Here is a 26,630-nt window from a genome sequence, read left to right as displayed (position 1 = left end):
TTAGATCAAATAATTCTGTATCCAGGAGTGAGCCCCAACACCACATTTTGCTAAAAATTAACCAGTGCTTTATCTATAATGATTCCTCCCATAACAGTTGTACAGTAGTACCTCTGGTTAAGAACTTAATTCGAACTGAATGAATGAACTTAATTAAGAACTGAATGAGCAGATTCAATTAGCTTTTTAAAAAAGGTACGTTGCCCTCAAGCCTGCTCTTCTATGTCTTTTTTTTTTTTTTTTGCTAGAAATATAGTACAGTGGTACCTCTGGTTACGTACTTAATTCGTTCCGGAGGTCCGTTCTTAACCTGAAACTGTTCTTAACCTGAGGTACCACTTTAGCTAATGGGGCCTCCCGCTGCTGCTGTGCCGCCGCCGTGCAGTTTCTGTTCTCATCCTGAGGTAAAGTTCTTAACCTGAGGTACTACTTCCTGGTTAGCGGAGTGTGTAACCTGAAGCGTTTCTAACCCAAGGTACCACTGTAGCTTGATGAGTGTGCTGCGTACCCTTCTAAATACACCCCTAGCCCTAAACGGTAGTTCACAGGGTTCTTTGGTACAGTATAGAGGGAATCACTCCTAGACCATTGAAAGTTTATCATATAAGTATAATTGGGGATCTGAGGTGACCTGCAAAAGTGAGTTTGGTCTATCTCATCTGTCCAACAATCTATCTGCTACATTGTTCTGGTTGTTGTTGGATAATGCGGCTTTATCATAAAAGAATACCCAAATACGTAGGCTTGATAGTAATAAAGGGCTGAGATTTTGTTTCTTTTTCCCCTGGATAGATAGGTGACACGTATTAATGGGTATAATTGTTCAAGGATGAGAATGATAGCTCATTACTGAAAAGCAGATGTTGCACCAAGTTGAGTTATGCATCATGAAAGCAAAGAGTTGACGGGACAAATGGAGAAGGGAAGCAACATTTCTCCAGAGCATCGATATAGGCTGCGTGTGGCAAGGATTTATTATGCTACTATGCATTTCTGCCTCCCCAGAAACTTGGGGTATAGCTTTCACCCACCTTATGGGGTTGCTGCAAGGTTTATTGCAGCAAGGTTTATTGTGATGATGTACACATGAGGTGTCTCATGTGGAGTTGGGCTGCAGGCCCATCCTGTCCAACACTGTCTACTCTGGCCAGCATCAACTCTCCCAAGGTCTTTGGCAGAGGTAGATCTTTTCCCAGCCTTCTGTCGGAGATTCTTTTCACTTCATCCTTTAAGTGACAGTGCAGAGTGCCTTGCACCGATATAGCTACATTCAAGTAGTGATGGCTGCTGACTTGAATGGCTTTAAAATAGGGTTCATCATCATGTTCATCATCATCATCATCATCATCATCATCATCATTTATTATTTATACCCCACCCATCTGGCTGGGTTTCCCAAGCCACTCTGGGCGGCTTCCAACAAAATATTAAAATTCAGTAATGCATCAAACATTAAAAGCTTCCCTAAACAGGGCTGCCTTCAGATGTCTTCTAAGAGTCTGGTAGTTGTTTTTCTCTTTGACATCTGATGGGAGGGCGTTCCACAGGGTGGGTGCCACTACCGAGAAGGCCCTCTGCCTGGTTCCCTGCAACCTGGCTTCTCACAGTGAGGGAACCGCCAGAAGGCCCTCGGCGCTGGACCTCAGCGTCCGGGCAGAACGATGGGGGTGGAGACGCTCCTTCAGATATACTGGACTGAGGCCATGCCACTGTTGGAGATCTGAACGCTATCTGAATACCACTTGCTACAAATTGTAGATGGGAAGAGTGCTGTTGTGCTCTGTTCCTGCTTTTGGGCTTCTCATTGGAGCACCCAGTCGGCCACAATGAGAACAGGATGCTGAACTGGGCGGGCTTCTGGCCTGATCCAGCAGTCCTCTTTCTATGTTCTTGTAACTTTTTGTTCCAATGCACACTGGGCTGTGCTGACATGTGGCTGAATTTGTGGCAGCACAAATTTGGGTCCAATATTGTGATAATGGGCGTTTGTGAAAATAGCATTTTTTTAAAATAAAAAAGATGGCTTCTTCAGTATCAGTGCACAGCAAACTAGCAGGTATTGTTTCACTCTGTGTCCATGGTGGTTCCCCATGAACTCAGATGGAAAGCAGGATGGGGGCAAAAAAGAACCTCCCTTCCTCAGCTCCGTCCTATTTTGAGCTCTAGGGGGTACCTCCTTGACAGTGACAGATTTGAGAAGTCTCTTGTCAAAGACCCTCTGGTGTCATGCCTGCTCTTGTCGGTGGGCCCACAGGCAGCTTACTTAGCAGTGGCAGCAGAAGGTCTCTGAATTAGAGCTGGTGAGGTCCCATATACATTTTCAATAATTTCCAGGGTGATGATCAGGGCTGTTTCCTGCTATTCTCTTCTCACTGAACATGTTACCAATGACACCAAGGTCTACCTCACCAATGATCCTATCAGTTCTAAGCCCTTTCCTGGTTCTCCCACTGGCAGTGGGGGTTCTCCCCACCAGTCCTAGGTCCATCTTACTTATCCCTCTCTCTCTGTCATCCTCGCCCTCCTGCCATGTACTAATAGTTGTCGGAGCCAAGATTCTCATGCAGCTGTTACCCTAAGCTACTGTGGAACACCAGAAGACAGTGGGTATATTGCATCCACATTTAAGGGGCTTCATTTAGGTGATTTACTGTTTCATTCCGCCCCGCCCCCCGAATTAAGAGAACGTCCTTATGGTGCTATTGCCACAATATCCTGGAAACAAAGTCTGTGTGGATCTGACACAAACAGCTTTGCTACATAAAAAGGGATCTGTTTACATCACTGTGTCTGTCAACACAAGAGGAGAGTTTTCCTTCTGGCCTTTGCAGATGGCTTCCCTTTCACAGAGTCGCAAATTTACAAGATGCCATGGATATGCACCATGCTTTTAAAAAAGCAAATTAGCAGCTGCCTCTGTGACTTGGATTGGCAAACAAAAAGGCTGTTTTGCAAAGGGAGGAAAACGAGGTCCGAAATACCTTCCACATTACAGAAACACTGAAGGGCGGGGGGGGGGGATCCAACCATTTATTTATCATTCATTTACCACTGATTTTCAATCATAACTATTGTCATCATTTAATATTTTAAGATACAGTTGATAGGTTCTTCATTTTATTGTGTACTGGATGCTTGGTGGTTGGCACCTGTCAGTCTCGGGAGATAATCGAAGAGTGCACCTTTGAGGGTGAATTCAAATCGTTGGAGAGCTACTGTGCCTGTTTTGGCTATAGAGACCAATATGGGAGAGACATGTTTTATTGCAGCTGCAGCAGCGTCCGGTTGTGTTGCTTCAGATGCACCATGGCGTTATTTTTCTCTGTGCTCCTCCCAGTGGTCATTCCTCCTCTGGTGACTGCTGTGGATACAGGACCAGTCATCTGCAAGGGATTCCCAGCCTTCATGTCACTTTGCAGACATCTTTGTAACGCAGAGTTGGTCTGCCAATAGGCCTGGTGCCTAAAGCCAGCTCCCCGTAGAGCACATCTCTGGGATCCTGCTATCTTCCATTTTGTGGACATGACCACAGGAGAGTGACCAAGCTGGGAATGTGGGCTTGCGAGAGCGCATCTTTCTTTGAGACTCTGTCCTGCCCAAAATCTTCCTGAAGCAGCGCATGTGGAAGGCATGGAAGCATCACTCCTGGAGGGTGTCAATTGTGTACCACTGGACATGAATAGGTGGCGTGTAACAAGTTTTGGAAACAGAATTAGAAATGGTGGCAAGAGCGTCAGTAGGCCTTGTGCCTTGTCCTTCCAGCAACAGCCTGCTCCCTCAAGGTAGGTGAGGGAAGCCATTTTCTATTCTTGTCACTTTGGCGCCTCAGCCTTCATTCCTTCTCAGAAAGTCAGTATGTTTTCAAAAACGTGTGTGGCCTAATGGGATCTGGGTGAGTGGGTGGCTGTGTTCCTTTTTGTTCTACCTGTATAACTGAATGTGAGACAGATTGTGAGCTGTTGGGAGAAGTTATTGGATATGCTGGGTCATCTCTGTGAACTGTGGCTGCATATGTGGCCAAGAGACTGAACTATAAGCAGAGAAATCTCACCCACCACCACAAAGTGACCAGGCGGCTTAGGCAAGTCGTTTTGGCTACACCTTGGCGCCCCATCTCTCTTGTTAAGTGGATGACACCAGCCTACTTTCCAGGGTTGATGTAAGGATTCTAACATGATAATGCTTGAAAGCTCCATTGAATGGCTAGATATTTGTTGATAGAACATGAAACTCTTAATTTCAGGGTTGTGGGTTCAAGTCTTACGATGGGTGAAAGATTCCTGCATTGAAGTGGGTGGATTAGATGGTCCCTTCCAACTCTACAATTCTATTATATCTCTATGATTAATACAAATATCCATTCAGCCAGGAAGTTGTTTGGTGCCTTTGGGCAAGGAGCCTCAGCCTGAGATGTCTTTCAAGGGTGGGCAGGTGCAAAATCTTCTGCCTCATTCAGTGGCTGTGGTAACAGAGTCTGCTAAAGGTTATAAAAAGCTTCAGAGAGCCGTTTAGATCTCCTCACTGCAGATCCTTTGTAGTCCAGGCAAGATAAAGGGCATGCCAGGGTTGTGCTGGATCTTTTGTGGCCATGGGTCTCTTTGTGGGGGTCTTTTCTAATGCTGAGGGCCTCAGGCTCCCCCCACCCCACCTCTGGATTGTGTGTTTGTTGAATAGCCAATTCTGACTGTTTTATGAGCATAGATGACAGCATGACAAAGCATCTGTAAGTGGATTCATGGCATGATATCAAAGGGGGTCTGTCTAGCCCAGCAGCTGTTGCTGAAAAAAAGGGGGGGGGAGGGAACCAAACAAAGCCAGGACCTCTTGGAAACAGCCCTTTTGCTTTCGTTCACTAAAAAGCTAAAATAAGGGCTTCCTGACTGCCTGAGAAATTGCCTCTTAGAGTTCACATTTTTCACACAAGATTGTAAAAGGTTTTGTTTCTCCACCAGTAAACTAATACAGGAAATGGGGTCAAGTGTCAGGAAACAATTGGGGGAACCCTTGACTCAGTGGGGGGGCCCTGTATTCAACAATGCTGGAGGTAAAAAGTCTGGGAATAACCCCCTTTCTGTACTTTTTAAAAATGAGAGTGAATCCTTGTGCATCATATGACATGTTAAATGATACAGATCGCTAGATATATTAAGTGAGCCAAAACACCTGGTTTTCCTTGTGGCACTTTAGAATATGGGACTGTACAATGAAAACGTAAGCAAACTCATGGAGGAGAGTTTTCTATGCCACCTCCATTTTCAAAGGCAGTATATTATGCCACTAGTAGAAGTTGGGGAGCCACAATGGGGAGTGGACTCTTTCCATCATGCAGGTGGGCATCTCTCAGTGGTTCTACCTAGATCACAGAATGCCCTCCAGGATTTCTGCCAGGTTCCACCTCTTGTTGCATTTAGGTTGGCAGTTAGGACTTGTTGCTGCCACTGTTCCAGCAAGCTTTAAATCTCTGAAGATTGCTCTGTAAAATTGGCACTGCTATCCGTGTTTCATTGTCGTGTTGTTTTATGTTAGAATTACTGATTTTTGATGTCTGACTCTTCTTTTGTTTTGATTAAGTCATAAGCTGCTTTGAATGCAACATACCAAAGTGTTAAGTCTCTCTGTGTGTGTACTAGAATGAATTAGATTTTTGAAATAAACAAGGAAGTGGTAGCGAGGCCAGTGGCATAACAACAACAACAACAATAATTATTATATTTTTTTTATTTATACCTCGCCCATCTGGCCGGGTTTCTCCAGTCACTCTAGACGGCTTACAGCATATACTGAAACATAATAAAACATCAAACATTAAAAATTTCCTGATACAGGGCTGCCTTCAGATGTCTTCTAAAAGTTATACAGTTCTTTATCTCCTTGACACCTGAAGGGAGGGTGTTCCACAGGGAGGGTGCCACTACTGAGAAGACCCTCTGCCTGGTTCCCTGTAAATAATAAGGCATGATTTTCCTTAAAACAGAATATGACTCACCTGTGGTTCCCAACTAGGGATGTAATAAGGCTTCTTTTTCTGCTCTGCTCTGCAGTTGTCACATGCAGCACTGTTTCCATTCCCTTGCAGGTCATCTTTCACCAAAAACTAGGTTGTTTGTCTTGCATACCACTGTGGCAAAATTACATAACTTATGTAGTTTTTGCAATTAATTGATTGGTTGCAGGTTTCTCTTAATTCCATGGATTTTGCAATTACATCACCATTACATTATTCCACCCTTTCATTTCAGAGGAAAGGAAACCGAGTTGCAGATGTGTTTGTTTGTGTGGGGTGTTAATCAATTATCAATTTGTGGACTCAAAACAACAACAGTGTATACCAATCGTATTCACTGGATCAATTTCCATTCCAGATATGGGATGAATAAGGAAACCCTGGCACATTCTGCTCCCATTTTCATTGGAGTTCTCTGACATCCCTACTCCCAACACAGCAATCTTACGGTTGCTGCTGGGTGCCAGGTGGTTCTAATGCACCGGTGAAGCCCAGGGACCAGCTGCTTAGCAACACTGACTCTCACACGTGCTTCTGCAACTGGCTCCTAAGCGGGCGGCATTTGCGTCCAGCTCCTCACCCTCCTCTTGCCAATCAGTCGTGGCATGGTGTTGGGTGCTTGGAGTGCTTAGATCTCCGAATTTGTTTTGGGGATAACATCACCTTTACTAATCAATGGCCACTGTTATCCTAGCTGGGAGAGCACCATCTTTTAGACAGCCCAATCCCATGCATGTTTAAGCGGCATCTGTTAGGGATACGGAAGGAGTTGGATTCAGTTCGCATTTAAAGTCCTTCCGGACATCTTTAGGGATTTACCTGTGCCCCGTCTACAAAACCAGTGCCAGGAGAGGCACCTTGTCCACCACTGGCCACTCCACCAATTACGTGCTCTCCATTGAGCTCCCTTCCGATTTGCCCCAGAAGCACTGGATCAATAGGGGCGTCGCTGCGCTTTGCCAGCTCGACGACTAAATGGTTGGTGTCATATGCCTGTGCTTTCTGATAAAAAAGCACGGCTGCAACTATTGCTCCTTTGAAAAGAAAAAAGTCTCGGGCTACAACCATTGCCCCATTGAAAATAAAGAAAACTTAAGGTTTTGGGGGGGAAAAAATAAAGTCCTTCCGGACATCTTTTTTTATTTCATATTCAAAATGTTTTGTGCTCATGCTGGTATTGGGGCAGTTAAATACAACCCCACCTTCACTCCTGTTTGCTCTTGCAAAAGTTTCAGGGCAGGCATATAGCTTTGTTTCCAATTGGTGCATATCCCATAGCTTCCTGCTGAAATCCTATAACTTTTCATATCAGAAATGCTCTGGGGAGCTGTGTGTATGTGTGCTATAGCACATTTGCTGCATTATAAAAAAAGCAGAATGTGTGGACACTACCATTGCACCATTACTGTGCAACTGACATGTTGTAGAATATAACTGCCCCCCAAAAACTTTTCTGGAGGGGCTCAAGCATGTAAAGTGTGAACGCACCCACATCTGTCAATTCCAAATTCTTGGCTACCAAGAATAGTTTAGAATAAAAGCTAATTCCCTAGAGGAAGTGGAAGAGATGATTCACTTTGATCAAGTTTGTTTACCATGTTTATAGGAGTCAATTGTTGGTTGGACCATTATAGAAGGCAGTTATTTGATCTTCTCCATATGTGTGAGGGTTGTGTGTGTGGTGGGGGGAGGAGTAGAATAGAAAAATTTCTATTTTTGAAAGAAAGAAAAAGGAAGATCCTTAGGGTAATAATCAGTCTGAATTACAGCTTTCAAAATTAATGCCATGCAGGGGTGGCAAGTATAACGTGTGCATTTTTAATCGGTGCACCCCCCCCCCCGTCGGTAATCAATATGCTGTATAACGAATGAGCTTTAATAAGCACACTCTGTTTTATTATTCTTATTAATAATAAGAAGGCCCTTGAAAATATCCATGAAAGGAGGCACTTAAGTTGATAATTAATAAATGCTGGTTTTGGTTTCCGCTGCTAAACAGCTTCCATGAGTGGGCTTGATAGCGGCTAGATCTTCATTCCAGCAGCAGAGGGAGGAGGCTGAAAGTGTGTGTGTGTGTGTGTGTGTGTGTGTGAGAGAGAGAGAGAGAGAGAGAGCGAGAGAGAGAGAGCTGCAGATTAAAAAGCAACTATAGCAGAAACTGCTTAACACAATGGAGTTATTTTGTTCTCCAGTTAGGAACATGACGCAAGGTGGTGAGCTCAGCAAAAGTTCAGCTATGGCAAAAATTGTACCATCTTGGCTGGGTTGGGTCATTTCCCTACCTAAAATGAAAACTTTTTCAAAGTAGCTTTAATTTGTTCCTCCTACACATCCCTCTCTGGATGGAAACTGTATGACAGTTTATGATAAACAAAATCAGTAACTTGTACAGTGGCACCTTGGGTTACAAACACTTCGGGTTACAGACTCTGCTAACCCAGAAGTAGTACCTCAGGTTAAGAACTTAATAATAATAATAACTAGAAGCCAGGCCCCTGGCTCTAAGACAACTGTTGCACATCCTACAGACTGGGGAGCACGACGTACAGTGATGGGTTTAGTTATGGTGCCTGAGCAGCTGTAGTGTTGGCTTATATCCCTGCAGAAGGGAAAGCAGCAACAGATTAGCGCATGAGGGCAACCTGAGGTATTGGTGCCCAAAGCAGTAGTGTTCAAATGAATTTGGGGGTGCACACATTGGACAGGGACGCCCACAAACCTAGGTAGGACATGGAATGAGGCCAGCATTTTGTGCTGATCTCCCCAGTGCCAAAGAGATGTACTCAGTGGGTCACAGAAGACGCAAAAATGGCCTGCCTCCTACTTTGGACTGGCACAACTGTAAACAAATAATCAACAAGAACAAAATAGGTCGGCCACCACTGGACTATAGATAGGGTTTCAAACAGTGTTGTATTTAACTATGAGGCTGCTGGCCTCTGCACATGAATTGTGGAGGGAATGGTAAGGGCCATCAGTGCGATCCAGAAGCCCCACCCCCTGACTCTGCTACATTTTGGTCAATCCCCAGTGGCAGCTCCAGACAGGGCTGGGAATGCTCCCTGCCTAAAGTCCTGGAGAGCCCCTGCCTGTCAGTGCAGACACTACTGAGGTGGATGGACCATGTTCTGATTCAGTATAGAGCAGCTTCCTAGGTTCCCAAGTTCCTCCTCCGCCACACCTGAGGGCAGCAGCTAGTTTAGGGGGCCAGGACAGGCCACACGGCAGACACAGCTCTTGTTCCGTGTGGGGCAGCTGTCCCCCAGCCTCTGCCCCTGCAGTGGTTGCCTTTCTGTGCCTAACAGTTCGACCAACCCTCATAGCTGCATAATTGTGCAGTTCGTTCTGCTTCCACGGTGCAGCTTTTTAAAGACTGGGGCAGGTGGGTTCAGGACTGAAATGTAGGAATCGGAGGTGAGTTGGAAGGACATTGAGTCGGGAAATGAGTTGTGGGAAAAGGAAAGGCGGGAGTCCACAAATGGATAGCAGAGTGCGTGCTCTGCATGCAGACAGCACCAAAGTCAATCACCAGTTTTAAAAAACCTCAGGTGATGGGGGGGGGGGCGGTGTGCCGGCTGATCTATCCATCCCCTCCTACCATGAGATCTAGAAACTTGCTTTGATTGGAGACAGGCATTTTTTTGGGTTTTTTTGTTTTCCTGAAAGAGTTCATGAAGGACATAACAGAGGCATGACCACCCAAAGGGCAATACGTCACAAACCTGTAGAAGCTTCTCATCAGAGGCCTCAGGGACACCACAGGAAATGGCTTCTTTGTCATACCACCTCCAGCTAGCTGAAAACTAGTTAGCTGGTCTTCAGCCTTTGGGCACAGAGCACCCATTCATGGATTTTTAAATAGAAAAGGTATAAAAAAATCCAACCCTCTTCATAGAAGAATTGCCTTTGAACAGCCTTTGAATAATTTTGGATCTTATTTTACTCTTGTGACAAGCTCCCCCCCACAGCTATTAGCAAAAAGCAACTTCCCTCTCCCTCCCATCATTCTGCCCGCCCCCAATGCATCTATCTGCAACTCAGGTTACAAAGTAAGAACAGTTCAAACAGCATTTTAAACCCATTGTAATCTACCATCATTGTTTATGGCACGAAGAAAAGGTCCTAAATTGCATTTTTAGGACTTGCTTTCTTCATCAAGGGTAGTAATTTGACAAGGAGAGGAAATTTTGGCTTCTTTCACAAGCTTGGCCTAGGATTCGGTTTTATTTTTTTCAGAAGCTGCAAGGGGAACAGAAAACTTATTTCTGATCACTTGGGGAGTGGGTAGCTGTGTGGGGAGTGTCTGTAATAATAAAAATAAAAATCAGTTTGTTGACACCAAAGGCGCACGAGCATATTTTTAGCTGAGATATAGGAGGCCGTTGGGCATTTTGCAAGCGCATAACCCAACAAGTAACACACTCATAATTCACTGTTTGCTGAATGACAGGGTTAAGTGGCTGCTATTCCCGGCCTCCCACCACACTAATGTATTCCAGACCTGCTCTCCTTCTCCTGGATGGAAGTCAAATTGTTGCCTGCCTGCCTTGATACAGCAGCAGCCTTCCACCGTGAATAAGCTCCACTTCCTAAATGATTTTCATTTGTTTTTCTAATCTAATTTTTCCCTCGGTACCTCACTAATCATCAGTCCCATTAAGGCTTTGATGGGTTGACTGCTTTCCAGAGACGAGGCCATCCCGCAGTCAGCAGGGCGCTGACCTTCAACCGCAGCAGCCCCAAGTCCATCTTCTCTTGTTAAGCAACCTTAGTGCTGAGGTCTCTCTTTCAGCAATGGAAGAAGTGCCCTTAGAGGGGGCAGAGACCCTTGTGGAGTCTCCACCGTCCCCATTTCCTTCCTTGTCACCATCTAAGATGAAACTAGGAGCTAGATTATTTCCTTTTTTAAAATGTGAAGTTCCAGCTCATCTGAAAGGCTAGGTATCTTATAACTTTCAATCTTTGATTCATTGAGGGGTTTCCGGTTAGGCGTGTGTAGAGATGAATGGAACTGTCACTTTTCAGTTCTTCATTTTTCTGATCTTAAATTCAGTTCCCAACATTCCTGTCACAATTTGTGATTACAAGATTCTAATGAAAATTCATCAGAATTTTAGGGTGTGAATTTCTACTAATAAGCACATTTTGGTATGCAGTTTTCCCTTATTTATTTATTTTTTTGCAAAGCAGTTTCTCCTGATATAATGCAATTTTCTATGCTACTGTCATTTATCAGCTAGCACACTTTCCATCTTTGTATATGCTGCCTCTGAAGGATTGGCGGTATATTTTGGGCTGTGCCTAGATATGTCACTATCACTAGAGGTTCAGGTGACCTCCGTGGATTGGAGCACCCATTCCCAACTAGTTGGTTCATCATCTATGATTCCTGGACAGGGATAGCTTTGCCATCTAAATCTATGCATTGGTAACCTCACATCTAGATTACTGTAATGCACTATGCGTGGGATTACCCCCGTGCCTGATTTGGTTGCTGTAAAATGCAGCTTTCAAGATACACAGTGGGGAACCCAGTTTGCTTATATTACATTAGTGTTAAGAGGCAGATTAACTACTGAGACAAGCAAAAGGTTTGGTTGTTGATATGGAAAACCCTAAGCCACTTGAAAGCAGGGTACCTAGCAGTTCACTTCCCCCAGTACAGACCAAAGCTGAGCAGTAAGATCTTCTGAGGAAAGTCTGCTGGTCATTCTGCAGCTAATGGAATCTCGCTCGGTAACAACACAAAAGTGGGCCTTCTCAGTGGCGGCACCCACCCTTGGAATGGCTCCCCCTTCAGCATTTGAGAGGCTGACATTGGTAATCAGCTTTCAAGCCTCTTAAAGACGTGTGTGTGTGTGTGTTTGTTGTGTACTATTCAGTTTTATCTACGGTGTATTTATTTTTATTCTATTCTTTTAGTGGTGTTTTATATTGATTTTTTAATTATATTTTATGCAGTGCTATTTTTCTAGAAAAAGAGGTGCTGGAACTCACCAAGAACCAGTATACTAGTTTCTAGGTATCACAAGTGGGGAGAGACAGTACAGGTGTGCTCAGATCCTGTTTGCCTGCTTCCCAAAGGCATCGGATTGGCCACTGTGATGATGCTGGTATAAATGAGGGCTTTTGGTCTGATCCAGCTGCAGGGCTCTCCTTACAGCACTTCTGCCCTCACCTGGCTCCCCACACCTGTTGCATCATTCCCTCTTGATTTTAGCCCCAGGAATTAATTGCCCCAAGGAGCCACCAGCTGTTATCTTCATAGTGTAGATAACAGTAAGTCAGATGGGAAAGAGCTCCCCGCCCCAGCAAAAAAAATACCCCTACCCTTGTGGTGAATGCAAAGTGGTAGTGATATTCTGCCTAAATTGGGGGCTGAAGCAAACCTTTGTAGACTATCTGATATCACTCTGGATAGAGTCATACTGAATCTCCCCCATACAAAATTAGAAATACAGTGAAGCCCAGTCTGGCAAAGAACTATATGCTATCAGGTCCTTGCGCCTCTTCAGACAGCTCTAATATTCTTTGTAAAAGAAGAGAGTGATAAGCTTTTTTGAATCAAGGAACCTAGAGATGCAGAAGGATGGTTTTTAATAATAAGTACCACGGTGCAGCTCGCAAGAGAACAAGCCATGCCAGCCTTTCTCAACTCCCTCAATTTAAAATAACCAGTAAAAATAAATAAATTTAGTCATTTAAAATATGGAAAGCCCCCGTTTCCAAGGCAATTGCATCCGATGGGCAGTTAAACACCTCATTAGCCAAAACGATAATGGGCAAGTTGATGCTAGTTGGTGGTGGCTTGATAAATGGTTTGATGCTTTAGTTCTTAAGAGTCCCAGCGACTCTTTTTGCAAGCACCCACCTGGTGGGGACTGTGGAAAATAATCCATGAATCCCTGGGAGCTAGGATGTCACACACATCCTTCTGAAGTCTTTCTTGAAACTTTGCCTTTCAGAGTTCTGATGCACAGGAGACAAGCATGATTAAAAGAATGGGGCATCTAGTTATCAAGAAAAGAACCTTCATGCCAGGTAGGTTTGTGTCTCCTCCCTAGCAGATGTGGAAATGCGTAGAACACCTTGTCTGCTGTAACAGAGTAATTAAGAAATGATGATTGACTAACCAGAGCATATGGGCACCTTTTTGAGATGAATGCAGGTAAGGGAAGTGGAAAAATAGACATTAACAGCTAGGTGTCAAGCGATTGATGCAAATGACACATCATACAACACTGTTCAAAACAGATTTTTTTTTTTATTTTTTTTTCTGAGACAAACACATTGATTTTCTGGACCACAGTAGAGGATGGAAACCTTTCACAAACTTATTTATTTGAAAATACAAATATAAAATTATACTTTCCACATCTGTGATGTGAGAGACCCCCATCCATGTAGTATATTTTTACAACAGGGCTTCGGAAAGCCATACACAGAGACCTGAAAGATGCTTGATATATATAGATACACGTATATATATATATGTATGTATATATATATTTATATATGTATATAAAAAGTCACTACCAAAGTTCGCATCAGTTCATACTAAAATATAAAAGGAAGGGGCTAGGCCTGGCCACTGTGTCATTGTTGATTAAGTACATTTAGAACCACCTGAAAATGCTGAGACTTTGCATTGGATTTACTGATGGAATTCAAAACATGTACAACATATACAGTGAGATTATTTTGCTATCACTAGAATTCAATTGACACTCACATCCCACACATGTGTGGCGGTGTTGGCATATGTACAAACACAGGTTATTCTATAGCACGGGTGACTTCTTTTTTTGTTTGTTTTTGTCTGAAACAAAATTCTATCAAGACAATACATTCTGATTGTTTGGTAACTGGCAAACAGATCACTTTGATTTTGAATTCCTTTTATTTTTTGGTAATTTTTTTATTACAGTATTAAAGTATTGCTTAGCTTGCAGAATCTCATGTAGTGCTTGCACACAGTGAGAAAATGGATTGGAATTAGATTCTGCGCACTTTATGAAACTCTACAGTGTATTGATGCAGATTTTTTGGGAATCTGCCAGTGTGTCTAAGGCCCCCTGTCACTCAAAACATAGTTAGACTAGCTTCAGTTTGCTCTTCCAACCATTTTGCTTTTCAGAAAAAAACCCAAAACAAAACAAAAAGGAAACCTTTCAAAACAAATACACCCAAGAGTAAAAAATAAGTAGTTAGTGTTTTTTTTTTTTGTAAACAATTTCATATGCAATATATATATTACACAACCATGGCTGACCTTCAAGAAAAAAATGTAGGAAAACTATATTGCTTTAGTTTTGTTTTATGTTGCATTGAATTAGATGGCAAATGAAACAGGGTGGTTTGGTGGCTGGAGTCCCTAGCCCTCATTCACACTCAAGGTTGAAAGAATCGTACAGGGTTAATAGCTGGGTGATGGAGAAGAGAAAATTAAAAAAAGTCTGTACACCTTTCAGGTCATTATTATTTACCAACAATTACCCAATGATTCAACTAGCCTAGCAAGATGTGTAACATTCATCAGATTGTGTATATACTGCTGTACAAGGGGAAAAAAATTACAGCAACAGAGCCATGCTACCTTAAAGTCCAAGCTACAAATTCAAATTAAAATGAACATTATGTAGAATAGGAAACAAAAAAGGGACAGGTTGCTCTTCATTTTAATCAAGTTAAGATTGGATGGGGTGTGTTTTGTTTCTCCCCTCCCCTCCTTCGGTGGGAGGAGAAACAGGCAATGTGAATTAAAAACTCCCAATATCCTGTGAGTGAAATTCTGGCCCTCTGTTCAAGTCAGTAGCAAAAAAGAAAAGTATGCCAGGATTTCATGCCAAGCTCTTTCCAAACTTTTAGATCAATTTTGACATCCAAACGCCACGGAAACAAGCAGAGAATTTCTCATAGAGTTTCCTGGTCTCTGGTTTTCACAAGATTGTTTTTTAAAATTAACTTTTAACTTGAGGCACAAAGCTGGAGGTGTGTAAAGAATCCACCACAGTACTTGAGTGGTGCTTTTCAATCCCTGTTTACACCATTCTGCTCCTACATTTTGGTTTTTGCTAACTCCAAGGCATTGTTTGGAAGGGGAAGTTTGGAACAAAATGATGAGATGCTGAAGATGGGGCTTTTTGCCTGCTCACCTTGACTAAAATAAAGATGCAGCTGAGCCTTCTGTGCTAAAATTAATTGTTTTTAAAAACAAACAAACGAACCCAAATCCTTTGAAACAGATTTCTAGATGAGTGAGGGAACTAAAATGAACCTTAGCCTAGGATGCCACTTCAGAAACATACCAGGTTCCACACAAGTTGTGCTATGGGCCACTGGGGCTTTTCAAAAGGTATAGAAACATCTAAAACATATTCACACAGGTTATCAATTTTTTTCTTCTGAGCATTCTTTTTTAAAAAAATATTTTTTCTCTTAGTAAAATCATTTTATTATACCATGCCTCCCTCTTTTTTATTTTAAAAAATAAATTAAAAAAATCCAGTTTTGCATATCTAGCGTTAGCATTTAAGGTAGTATGGCACACCCTCTTTATAAAAGTCAAAGGGTGGGGGAATCTATAAAATGCCGCAGCAGTTTTGCTAGCATTTTTTTCCTTCTTCTTCTTTTTTTTTTAAACATTGTGAGACCTTTGGTTAGTTGAAACCACATGAGATCAGCAGAAAGAAAAAAACACAAAAAGAAAATTTAAGTTTTAAAAAAACGCCTGCCCAAAATTATTAGCATTTCGTTTTGTCTTAAATAAGAGAAAGTTCTATCCTTACTGGTCCTAAATCTGAATAACTACATCTATGTATTTAACCTTAATTACGATACAACTACCAATATGTACTAGAAGAGGAAGAAAGAGAAGAAAAGAGAAGGGTTTGGGGTTGTCACTACACTAGCATCAGGACAGCACTCTTACAAGATAGTCATTTTTATACATTATTAACATACATCAATGATCAAATAATCGGCTATGAGGTGACAGGGAATGAATGACGACGAGGAACACATGGTAGTATACAGTACAGGCACACTCTCCCGGGAACTCCTCACAGGAAAGCTCCATTGAAATGAATGGGAGCTGCGCAGAGCTCCTGGGAGGGAGAACTCGACATCATTTGAAAGGAGCCTTCAGAGAAGTCGTCCCTGATAGGTGGTACTCTGATGTCATCTACATTGATTAAAGAGTAATAATAAAAAAATTCCCTGACTTTTTTTTTTACACACTTGACTCTCAGGGAATTTGGTTTGCAGTTAATTACTTTTCTTTCTTTATTATTATTATTAATAGTATTATTATTATTTAGTGTACTACTTGATCAAGTCTCAATTTTAAAAAGCGTCCAGCATTCTGGCTTTTAAACCTGGTTGTTTTGAAATAAGAAAATAATAATAATAATAATAATACAACCAAAGACATTACACAACCAACCAACAAACAAAAAACAACCCAAAACCAACAACAAACAAAGAAACCCATGTTTTTTGTTGTTTAAAAACAAGACCCTCCCCCCTCCTTACGGTTAGCATTATGGTGCCTCGGTGAGTGTTCAAAGATGCTTTGCTCTAACTTGTCTATTGAACAACTATGTTAGCCTACTTGTTAGTAAAGTTTTACAAAAATAGGAGCGCAGCAGCTTTTTTTCTCTTAACAAATGTCGCATTCAGTGTCTTATTCTGGCTGTACCTAGAGTACCAAATTTATAAACGTAACAATTTAAAAAAATATTAATAAACCTTGTCAATATTAATGTTAAAAAAAAGAATATATCCACACTATAGTTATGCTTGTAATATCACCTACTGTGTTGTACTTCGAGTTGCTGTTGCTGGCCTATTTGACCCATATTTAAAAAATTAAATTAAAAAATATCCTTCATAAGACTCCTCCCCAGCAGAGGACCATATATATAACAGCCAAACATTAAACATGTGCAAATTGGAAATTGTCAGTTTTTCCCTACCAGTCACAGTGCAATGATGTTTTTTATACATTTTTTTTTTCAAATCTGTTTTCATCTACAATAAATTAAATCTTCTCTTGCTCTAGGGTGATAAACTTGTAGCACTGAGGTATTCAGAACAATATTTTCTTTTTTTAAAAAACAACAACAAAACTTTGCTTTCCCTAATTTGTTAATATAGGAAAGAATGGATGAGGTGAGAAGATGCAAGGCTTAATTTGCACCCCCTGCCCACAGCGTGGGAGCTTCCAAGTGGACTCGCTTGGCCAGAGAGCTATAGAAGGCGTCAGGGTGGCTGAAATGGATGGACAGTCAGTCAGGTGATCTAAAGAATGGTTAAAAAAAGTGTGCTTGGATTTTTAAATACCGTCTTAAATATTATATTTGTAGCTTTTTCAATCTTGGGAAAAGCAGTTTTTTTTTCCTTCTTAACTTAAAAATGTAACTAGACTGTTACTTTATAAGCTGTGCACAGATGTCTAGTTAATATGCTGGTATGACGCTAGTACAGTTATAAGGTCTAACACCTACAGAGCAAGCTAAACAGTGTTGATCTAACTGCTATGGGCCAGCTCTGGCAGTCGATCTCAAACGTTTAAAAATGTCAGGGTGCGACCCACTGGGAGCTTTGCCCTTCCATGTGCTGGCGAGATGAATGGGAGCCAGGAAGGGCAGTTCCCTGCCCTTGGGCCTCTTCTGTTCACTTGCAGAAGAGAAGCTTCCAGCAGATCGGGACCCCCTAATCTTTGTCTTTTTCTTCCGTTCAGTACAGAAACTGCCTTAGTCTGACTCCATCACAAAAATATTATGCATTTCTCTTTTTTAATAGTTTATATGTAAGTTAATGGAATTGTATTTACAGTATTATTATTTTTTCAGAAATCACAATTTCAAAAAACCTTATATCGCCTCTTTTTCAACAACAAAAAAATGCACTTATAGAAAAAGGACGCACAAAAATCTTTGTAGTCCTTGCCTTATTGCCGAAAATAGATATAATTAGGTTAACTAATACAAAGAACTGCTAAGAGATCTTGTTACTGAGCCAGCCTCCCATTCCCTATACAGCATAAATAGAATATGTCCGCTCACTTGTCTTGCTTACTCTACTTCTAAATTCAGTGTGTGCTAAATTCCACCTGAAAAAAGTTTTTTTAGCTTCAGAATTGGTACCAGTCAACTGAGAATCGTGTTACCACTTCAGCTTCTTTTAAGCGAAAAAAGTACATAAAACAAAATAAAGGGGTGGGAGGTTATTAAAAAGCAAAGCCAAAAAAAAAAATCATCGTAATATATAAACAGTTATATTATGGTTAGGCTTTTTCTAAATACACAAAGTAGTAGGTCTACGTGACTACAAGCCTATGTCAAAATACTACAAAAGAGTGATTAAAATAGATTTCAAAGGGGAAAAAACATCAAGAAAAATAATAAAATGAACAAAATGGATTATATATATATACACATATTCTTTTCTTTAAAAAGCTGTTGTTCTATATAGTACAGCAGGTTCGTGAGATGATAGAGATTGTGGACAACCCAAGTCCGCTGAATGCCACCTCCAGTTTGTGTGGGTTATTGGTGATGATGCAATGCTCAAAGTCTGATTGATGATGTATCACCTAAACATGGAACCATTCAGAAACTTCGCCCTGTCTTGCCTGGACATCCAGATATACTCTACAGCGCATTTTTTGAAAAGGAAAGAGAGAGAGAAAGAGTGTGTGAATAGATAAAAACAGCAACAATTATAGCCAACACTTCGGAGACATGTTACTAGTTCTAGGGGCCTTTTTATGGTCACACGTTGAATGTGGTGTACCTGGGATGTCATTTGTTTCCCAACAGGCCACCATATGTTTGTGTTAAAGGGCGAGGGACTTATGCATGTTGATATCCAGAGCTGTCTGTAACCAACCGTGTTAAGAATATCAAAATGCTGCACCACATCAGCTCAAGTTCAGAAACAGGGAAAGTGGAATTCTGGTGCTTACATACACTATGCAATTATGTCATATGCCTCCTTATTCTGTGATTCACAGGGAGCTATTCAGCGTGCACGAGTCCCTTCCCCTGACCGGTGGAAAGCAGATTTAGCCTCCCCACACCCAACTTCTGATATGTTAGTAGGCACGGCTTCCAGGTATAAGGTTAGAATTTAATCTTTTTTCTTTTTCATTTTTTTTAAAGAAAGCTGAAATTCTTAGGGAATCTGATTTCGGTGGCTAATATCAAATTCTCCAGCTTTCTGCCGTTCTAGTGGCACCGCAGCATACACATAGAGTCTATTATTCATGTGGTAACTGCACCTATCTGCCGAGAAATTTGATAGGGAAAGAGGAACTGGGGTGATTGAGACTCTTAGGCAAATGGCCTACAAGGGGAGCTTAGATGTTAACTTACACATACAGTAATATGAATTACCCTTAAAACAGAAACAGGCAGGGAGCTAATGCTGCAAACAGGGACTCTCTGCTTCTAGGTCCATGCAAGAAAATCAGGGTTATGTTAAGTGCCAGGGATGTTAATATTGACAATAACTTGGTCCTAGAGCCATAGCTCAGTGGCAGAACACATGCTTTGTATGCAGAAGGTCTCGGGTTCAACCTCTGATATCTCCAGGTAAGGCTGGGAGAGACCCCATCTGAAACCCTGAAAAACTGCTGCCAACCCATGTAGATAGCACTGAGCCATATGGTCCAATGTGTCTGACTCAGTATAAGGCACCTTCCTATGTTCCAAGTGTTGTCTTCCTTTTAAGGCCGTGCGCTGCGGAGCCACGAGGTCCCCAAAATTACAGTTCAAGGCAAACCCTTTAAATTTTTTATAGGTTGGAGTTACTTGTGAGTGAGAAGAACTTCTGTTTCCTTGGGGTTATTGGAAGGAAGTCATGTGTTTGAGATGGCTCCTCCTACTGTGTGTTGCCCCCAAAGAGTTTTTCTTCATACCATCCTTATGGGCGTTGGAGACATCATCCCTGTTGGCCAGCTCCTCCACCCACACAACCTGCCTCTGCATGTTTATCATGGATTCCTGGGGGAATCTACTGATGGTGCATTCAGCTTTCCCATCACCTTAGGCAGGAAGTAGTGTCACTTGTTGACTAGTTTGTGTGATGGTTTATGTTTCCTGGTATGCCCCATTCAGCTTTTCCTAACTCTTGAACATGGAGAGTGATGCATGGCCATGCAGTGCTGCTGGTCTGGAAAGGCAGCTTTTGGCTTCTTACAACAGTTCCAGGAGCGTCCTTGCTTTGACCTCTCTGGAGAGGGAGCACTCAAGAGAGCCTCTGCCCTAGGCATTCTAACTTCCTGCTGTATGCCTTCTTGAACAGGCTGGCCTTGCTGGTTCCATGCCTTATGGAATGTGCCACTAAGATGGACCACTTGTGTCCAGAAGATGGAGAATAGGAAAGAGGAGGGAGAAGAGGAAGAGGGCAGAAGGAATGCTGACTTAGTGCACCATTCTTCCTTCAATGGGACTTAGGTACATATTTACCCCTTTCCAGTCCTGGACAGAGGGAAGGGCCTGTTGCTGGTGAGGACCTGGCAGCCTGCATCTCTCTGACCAATACCCCTGTAAAACGTTTGAGAATTCCTTTTCTCCAGACAAGTGCAGTATTGAGAGGACTTAACCCCCTCCACTGACAGTTCACTTGCAGCCCAGGGCTTTAGCCTTCCTTGGACATGGCTTGGAGGGCTCTCCTGTTCACCTGCTTCAGAGGCTTCTGGTTCCTACAACACGTTTCCCTTTGAAGGTGACTTTGCCCTGCTGTGGGGCATAGTGTTTGGCTGTTGATGCCAGCCAAGGCTCAGATGCGGGTGGGGAGAGATCCAAATGGGCTCTGCAGGCTTCTCCATCACCTCAGTGAATCTCATGGTGCCTGCTTGCTCTCAGCCATCTGGGCACAATCTTCTCCACTGTCCCACTTGGGGCTCCTCTCTCTCTCTGCCTCCTCCTCTTCTGTGCAATTGTGCCAGTGTGAACCACAAACCTCCTGTGCTACAGGAACAGCCTCCCAAATGCCCCAGCAGATGGGGAATGAAAGGGGAGGCAGGGAGAGAGAGAAACACACAGAAGAAGCAAATACAGAAGACAAGCTAGGAGCTCAAGTTGATCCCAACCATCCAGCTCATGAGGCAGGCTGGTCTGGTGAGAAGGATGTTCCCTCCTCCCTGGGTAGTCTCATCTAATTGGGGCCATAATTGGATCCAGCCAGAGGGAGGAGCCATCCCAGACACATGGCTGCTCTCCAGGAACCTGTGGGGGAACTTCATTTACACATTTTTTAGAAAAGTAAGAGATGTGGTTGGCAAACAACTTGGATGAAAAAGCATGCCAATAGTTGATGTAAAGTCTTCCTTTTTCTGAAACAAACAGGCCCTCTTCACAGGACTTCAAAACCAAGTATGAAGGTGAACCTGTGCTCTTTGATGCAGGTGGTGGTGGGTGCATTGAAGGGCAAAAATAAAGAGTGTGGCATGAAAAGGGAAGACTAAGCGCCATGGTGGAGTTAAGAAAGAGGCATGCTGCATTTGTAATAATGACTTGGATATGGAAGTGATTGTTATTGAATCCCACCGGTACCTAATTTTTAATTTTTCTTACTGGCTTCAGCCAATATAATCAGTGAAAATGAGACAACTAAATAACGCGTGTTCACACTGCCTCTCTAAAAATTAACTTCATGTTTCTATCCACCAAGCTCTTTATTCATTCTACTTGGCCTGGTGCCAGAAGGGATACCCTCTTCCAACACACCTGAAATCAGGCCTCACATATCAAGAAGTTCCCTAGAAGACGTTCTCAGAGCAAGGCCCTGGGTTTAAGGCAGCAAAAGTCATTTGTGGCAAAATCCTACTTGAAAAGAACAGAGCGAAACTTGAGTCACAGCTAACTCAAATCATGCTGGTGTCAGTAGGAATTAGCCATGGCTAGGGTTTTTTTTTTGCCAGTTTGTGCCCACTCGGCTATCAGGCTCTGGTCTGTTTCAAGCAAGGCCTCTCTCTGGAAACCTCTTGAGTAGCTTGGCTTTCCCAATAGGCTTATGGGAAGCTGTCAGACAAGGCAGCTGCAGTGGATGGAGGTAGCACAGCCTGGCACCTCTGAGCTTCTGATCCCCAAGCTTCTTTCCTGCTTGGTGGTCTTGGTGTTTAGGAGGAGACGTGAAAAATACAGGTTGGAGATGAAGCTACGAACCAGTAAATCCTGGTTCAAAGCTTAGCTCAGCCATGAACTGAGCTATGCTAGTACCTCTGCCTCAACTCCGATCTGCAGCTCTTCCTACCTACCATGCAGGGCTGTTGTGAGAATTACTGAAATGTTGTATGCGAAGGACTTCACTGGACTCCAATGCTAAGCATAAAAATAATGATCGGCAGAAGTATGTGGACCAAATGGTATAACCTTTCTGTAATTAGGAACAGGTTAGGAAAGGCTATCCAGGGCCTGTTTTTGCCTGTGTGTTTGTGTGTTTGTCAAGAAGAAACAAGGATTGCCGCAAAAAGTATTCTCAACAAGGCTCACAGAGGACTAGATGTCTCTGAAGCTAAAGCAGAGGATACCTAGTGGAGTGAAGAAAACATGGCGCACAAATTACAGAAAGGCTCTTCATTTGAAATGGGCTTATTTCAGCCACTGCTTATTGCCTTGTTAATGGCGGTTACAGCGCTCATGTGGGTACTGGGTGAATTAATGCCGTATGGTTACCTGGTTAACACTTGTTAGCACCAAAACACCATTTTAAACTGCTCATGTAGTGTTTTTTCTGTGAGTAGCAAGACTGCATTTGAACCTGGTTGCTGTTAGTAACTTTAACATAATAAGCAAGCAACCGTTAATGGCACCAGTTTGAGACCCTGATTCACCTAGAATGGTGTCCTGGTTTTCTTTTTGTTGTATCTCACTGCCAGTCACTTAGATCATACTCCACAGAAACATATACTTATACTGAGTCAGACCATTGGTGCATCCACCTCAGGCAGCAGCTCCCCAGGATTTTAGGTGGGCAAATATTTCCCAGCCCTACCTGGAGATGCTGGAGATTGAACCAGGGACCATTTGCTTGCAGGGCAGATGCTTGACCACTGAATGATGGCCCTTCCCCAACTGCATGTTCTAAAGGTTAGTGATGAGTACAGTATTTATTTATTTCAGTACATGTAATACCCTGTCTTTCTTCCACTATAGAGCTCAAGCTGGCATATATGGGATTCTCAGGCACTAACCAGACTCAGACCTGCTTAGTTTCAGCAAGGTATCTTGATCGCGTGCCCTCAAGTCACACTCGGTATGATGCAGAGCACGCTGCCTGATGAGAATCATGGAGCATTGTTATGTGTTTTGCAAGGGGTGTGTGTGTGTGTGGAACAGATGCAACTCAAATGCCTTGAGAACCTTTTAAAAAAACTCATTTGTTCATGGTCGAAAAACCTCGGGTCACTTAAAACCACACCACCATATACTTATTCACCCCTCTGACATTCATAAAGCCTTTCACAAGCATCATGCCAAATTCTTCTAATTTCAGCAATCATTATTTTAATTCCATGCATTGATTTGGAATTTAGAAGGCATGCAATTAGCAGCAAAATAAAGCATTTACCACATTTAGATATATATGTATATAAGCTGGTCATGGGCTGTTTTCTAGGAGTTGTTTTTACTCTTTAGACTGAATATTTATAATTTGATATACCAAGAAACCCCACATTGGGGTGGTCAGTTGAAGGGTAGGAAACAGGCAGGGATCCAGATAGGACATTAGTAAGCGGATAGTTTTAATCTGAGGTAGCTGTTCTGAAAGTACTAACAGTCCTTATTGTGCTACGGGATTTGACATAGCACTTCGAGGTGGATTTGAAGCAGTAAAGCGTTGCACTTTTGAATGCTGCTTTTTCCACAAGTCTCTAGTCCACATTAATGGTACTTATTTAAAAAAATGCTCAGAGAAGGTTGAGGATTCTGAATAATCAAATCGATTGCATAAAAATGAAATAAATGTAAAGACACTTAGCAAAATTTGCTCAGGATCCCTTTCCACTTTCCATCCCAGAAAACTGAATAATAATAATAATAATAATAATAATAATAATAATAATAATAATCTTACAAGGAAAAAAGGATTTGAAGACAGGAAGAAAGAAAAGTGTAAGAATGTAAAAAAAATGACAAAATATAAGGGACATAGTTGAAAATATAAATGCTATATACTGGAATACCTCCAAGTGAGATGGCAACCAACCCTGTGTAACGTTTCAATGGTATCCATTTGTAAAAGCCGTTGCAATCAAAGGCCCCTAAAATTGTACAATTGTTAATGTCATCAGTGTGATACATGGGAAGAGATTGTGATTTTTATTTATTTTTTGCATGGATTTATCAAAAGTCTCAAGTGTGTGTGGTGCCAGCATGAATATTTAGAAAAGCTGCAATCTAGTCCTGCTAACATCTCTGTGGATTCAATTCTAGGGATATTTTTCCAAGAGCACATCTGAAAAGTAAATTTCTTAAGCTGCTGTTAGTAAATGGATGGCGTGAAAGGTATTAAAAAGGCAGCTACTTTCTGTAGAATGTTATTGAACGTAAAATTAAAGAGCCAGCTGTGTGCAGGCACACACAAAATAATTTTAAAGGCCACATTAGTGCAGACAAAGCACAATGCTGAGTGCTGTATTATTCTTTGGAAGCCAGGCTGCTGCAAAAGGTCAACAGCGCACACGTTTTCAAGAACAACCCGATCTTTTCTTTCTTTAGGCGAAAAATGGAAATGAGGGGTGTTGCAAAGTGGCGATAGATGGCAGTTTAGATTGATGTAGGTCTTAACAGAATAATAATCTGTCTTTCACTGTACAGCTGATCCAATGGGATTTTGCAAGTTACCCAGCTGACATTACAAGGGGAATGGAATTAAAACAAAAACCATACATGTCCGGGTGTTAACTTTTTTAACGCAGTAAAACACTTTTGGAACTTTGTCTGCACTTTGGGTTAATTAGGATATAGCTCCAGATACAAGAAAATGGACAGGAATAATCCGTTTGGCTTAAAATAATTTGGTTAGCTGGCCACTAAACAGCGTCAGACATTCATGCTAACACACACAATTGAACACAGTAGAATTGAGATGGGGGGACTTGCATGCAAATTTGTTGAGCAAAATTTCCACTCGAAAATTAGTAATTTTCCGCTTCCAAATCAATAATCACACCACATTAATACTAAAACATCTTGTATTCGCTTGAGAAAAAAAATACGTTAAAAACTTGCTAACATTTTTGCAGATGAACAGATTTAAAGCAACAACTTCAGTTCTTTATAAATTGGATTCACATAACCATTCCTCCACCCACACACTATACAACCTTTTTTCCCACCTTCCAAAAACGGATTAGATCTTAAAACTGAATACGAAATAATGGCACAGCAAGAAGCCCCTGTTCTGGTGATGTGAATCCATTCACTCCTGGGTAGCTGGTAAGGTGCAGAGCAAGGCAACTTTCCATGCTAAATGTTATTATATCAGTAGTTCATTTCTAGCCCAGCTAAAATTTAAAAAAAGTGATACAGGCCATTCCTTGCTTCCTGTTTTAAGGTTATAGGAGTGTTCCTGCAAATTGCTCCTATGCATATTCATACATCTACTTTTGACAAAGGGTTAGGGTGCAAGGAGCTGCTCCCAGACTCTTGGGAGCGTGAGCAGAGTTATCAACCTTTATACCTTTTGGGATATGGTAGTTGCTTGGAGGAGTACAGATAGATCTCATCTTACACTGATTTTACATACGTGATTCCAGCATTACACAGATCACAGAAAAAAAATTAAAATAAGGAGGGGTGGGAGATCAGGGGAAACCCCCAGGAAGGCCATCTAAGGTTATGCAATGGCTCCTGTGAGATCTCACGGGAGCCCTCCAGGGCCTTCCAGAGCCCAATAAGCAAAGTGGGTTGGGGGGGGCCAAGGCCCACTCAGTGACGACTTTAGACAGGGAGGGATGGTTGTGAAGAGCTGTTCCGGGGATCGTTCTGCCTTTGTGCAATTTCCCTTATATGCACAATAGCCGGAATGTAACATGTAAGTGGAGATCTACCTGTACTTTAGGATCTCAAAATTAGCTCATGTAAGCATTTTTGTGGGGGTGGGGGGGGGTGGCTTATAGCCAGAAAAAAACTTAAGCACACATTTGGAAATTAAGCACTCCTGTTTTTGTAGGATTGTGGCATTTGTTATCTTTCAGCTGCTTGAGTGGGAGCACTAAAGTGAGATCTCTCACCTGGGTAAGATTGCTATGAAAAAACTTAGCAGGTTTCCTTAAACAGAAGCGCACACACATTGCTAAAATTAAAAAAGACACTTGGTGTGCTGTGCAGGTTGATGGATCAGAGGAAATCTCTGCCCCCCCCTTTACAGAAATAAATACACAGTGCAACTTCTGTCAAATGGACACCTCTCAGCAGCTGACGTTTATCTGGAATAACGGAGCACAATGCAAGTCCAGTATCTGGCAAAAGATCTGAATATGTGGTCTGGCTGAATGAAGTCTTATTGTACCTTGCAAGGGAAGTGTAACGGTTTGCTGTTAACAATCAAAAGAAAGTGAAGCTTCAGATATATGGAATCCATAGAGGATGCCGGGGCACACAAATAGATT

General features: G+C 42.2%; 1 protein-coding gene and 1 long non-coding RNA gene across 39 annotated transcripts in view; one reads left to right on the top strand and one right to left on the bottom strand.

Moving 5' to 3' along the window:
- LOC309358012 overlaps nucleotides 1-17,359 on the top strand; it is a 44,628-nt gene extending 27,269 nt beyond the window's left edge. For all 5 annotated transcript variants that reach the window (XR_014163255.1, XR_014163256.1, XR_014163257.1 and 2 more), the window contains 2 exons: nucleotides 12,970-13,045; nucleotides 17,162-17,359. This is a non-coding gene — a long non-coding RNA (uncharacterized lncRNA). The remainder of the gene's footprint in view (nucleotides 1-12,969; nucleotides 13,046-17,161) is intronic.
- MSI2 (musashi RNA binding protein 2) overlaps nucleotides 17,121-26,630 on the bottom strand; it is a 446,839-nt gene continuing 437,329 nt past the window's right edge. For 29 of the 34 annotated variants that reach the window (XM_081890469.1, XM_081890498.1, XM_081890470.1 and 26 more), the window contains 2 exons: nucleotides 24,201-24,278; nucleotides 17,121-18,660 (listed from right to left, as the gene is read on the bottom strand). In XM_081890469.1, coding sequence (XP_081746595.1) covers nucleotides 24,237-24,278 — 42 coding nt within the window. In that variant the 3' untranslated portion in view covers nucleotides 17,121-18,660; nucleotides 24,201-24,236. Of the gene's footprint in view, nucleotides 18,661-19,177; nucleotides 22,545-24,200; nucleotides 24,279-26,630 lie in introns of those variants that run through there. The other 5 variants (XM_081890477.1, XM_081890490.1, XM_081890491.1 and 2 more) reach the window with 2 other exon arrangements.

The sequence above is a fragment of the Podarcis melisellensis genome, assembly GCF_964234715.1.
Source record: "Podarcis melisellensis genome assembly, chromosome: 15".
NCBI lineage: Eukaryota > Metazoa > Chordata > Lepidosauria > Squamata > Lacertidae > Podarcis > Podarcis melisellensis.
The sequence above is the reverse complement of the archived record's forward strand: the minus strand, read 5'-3'. Positions and strand labels throughout refer to the sequence as shown.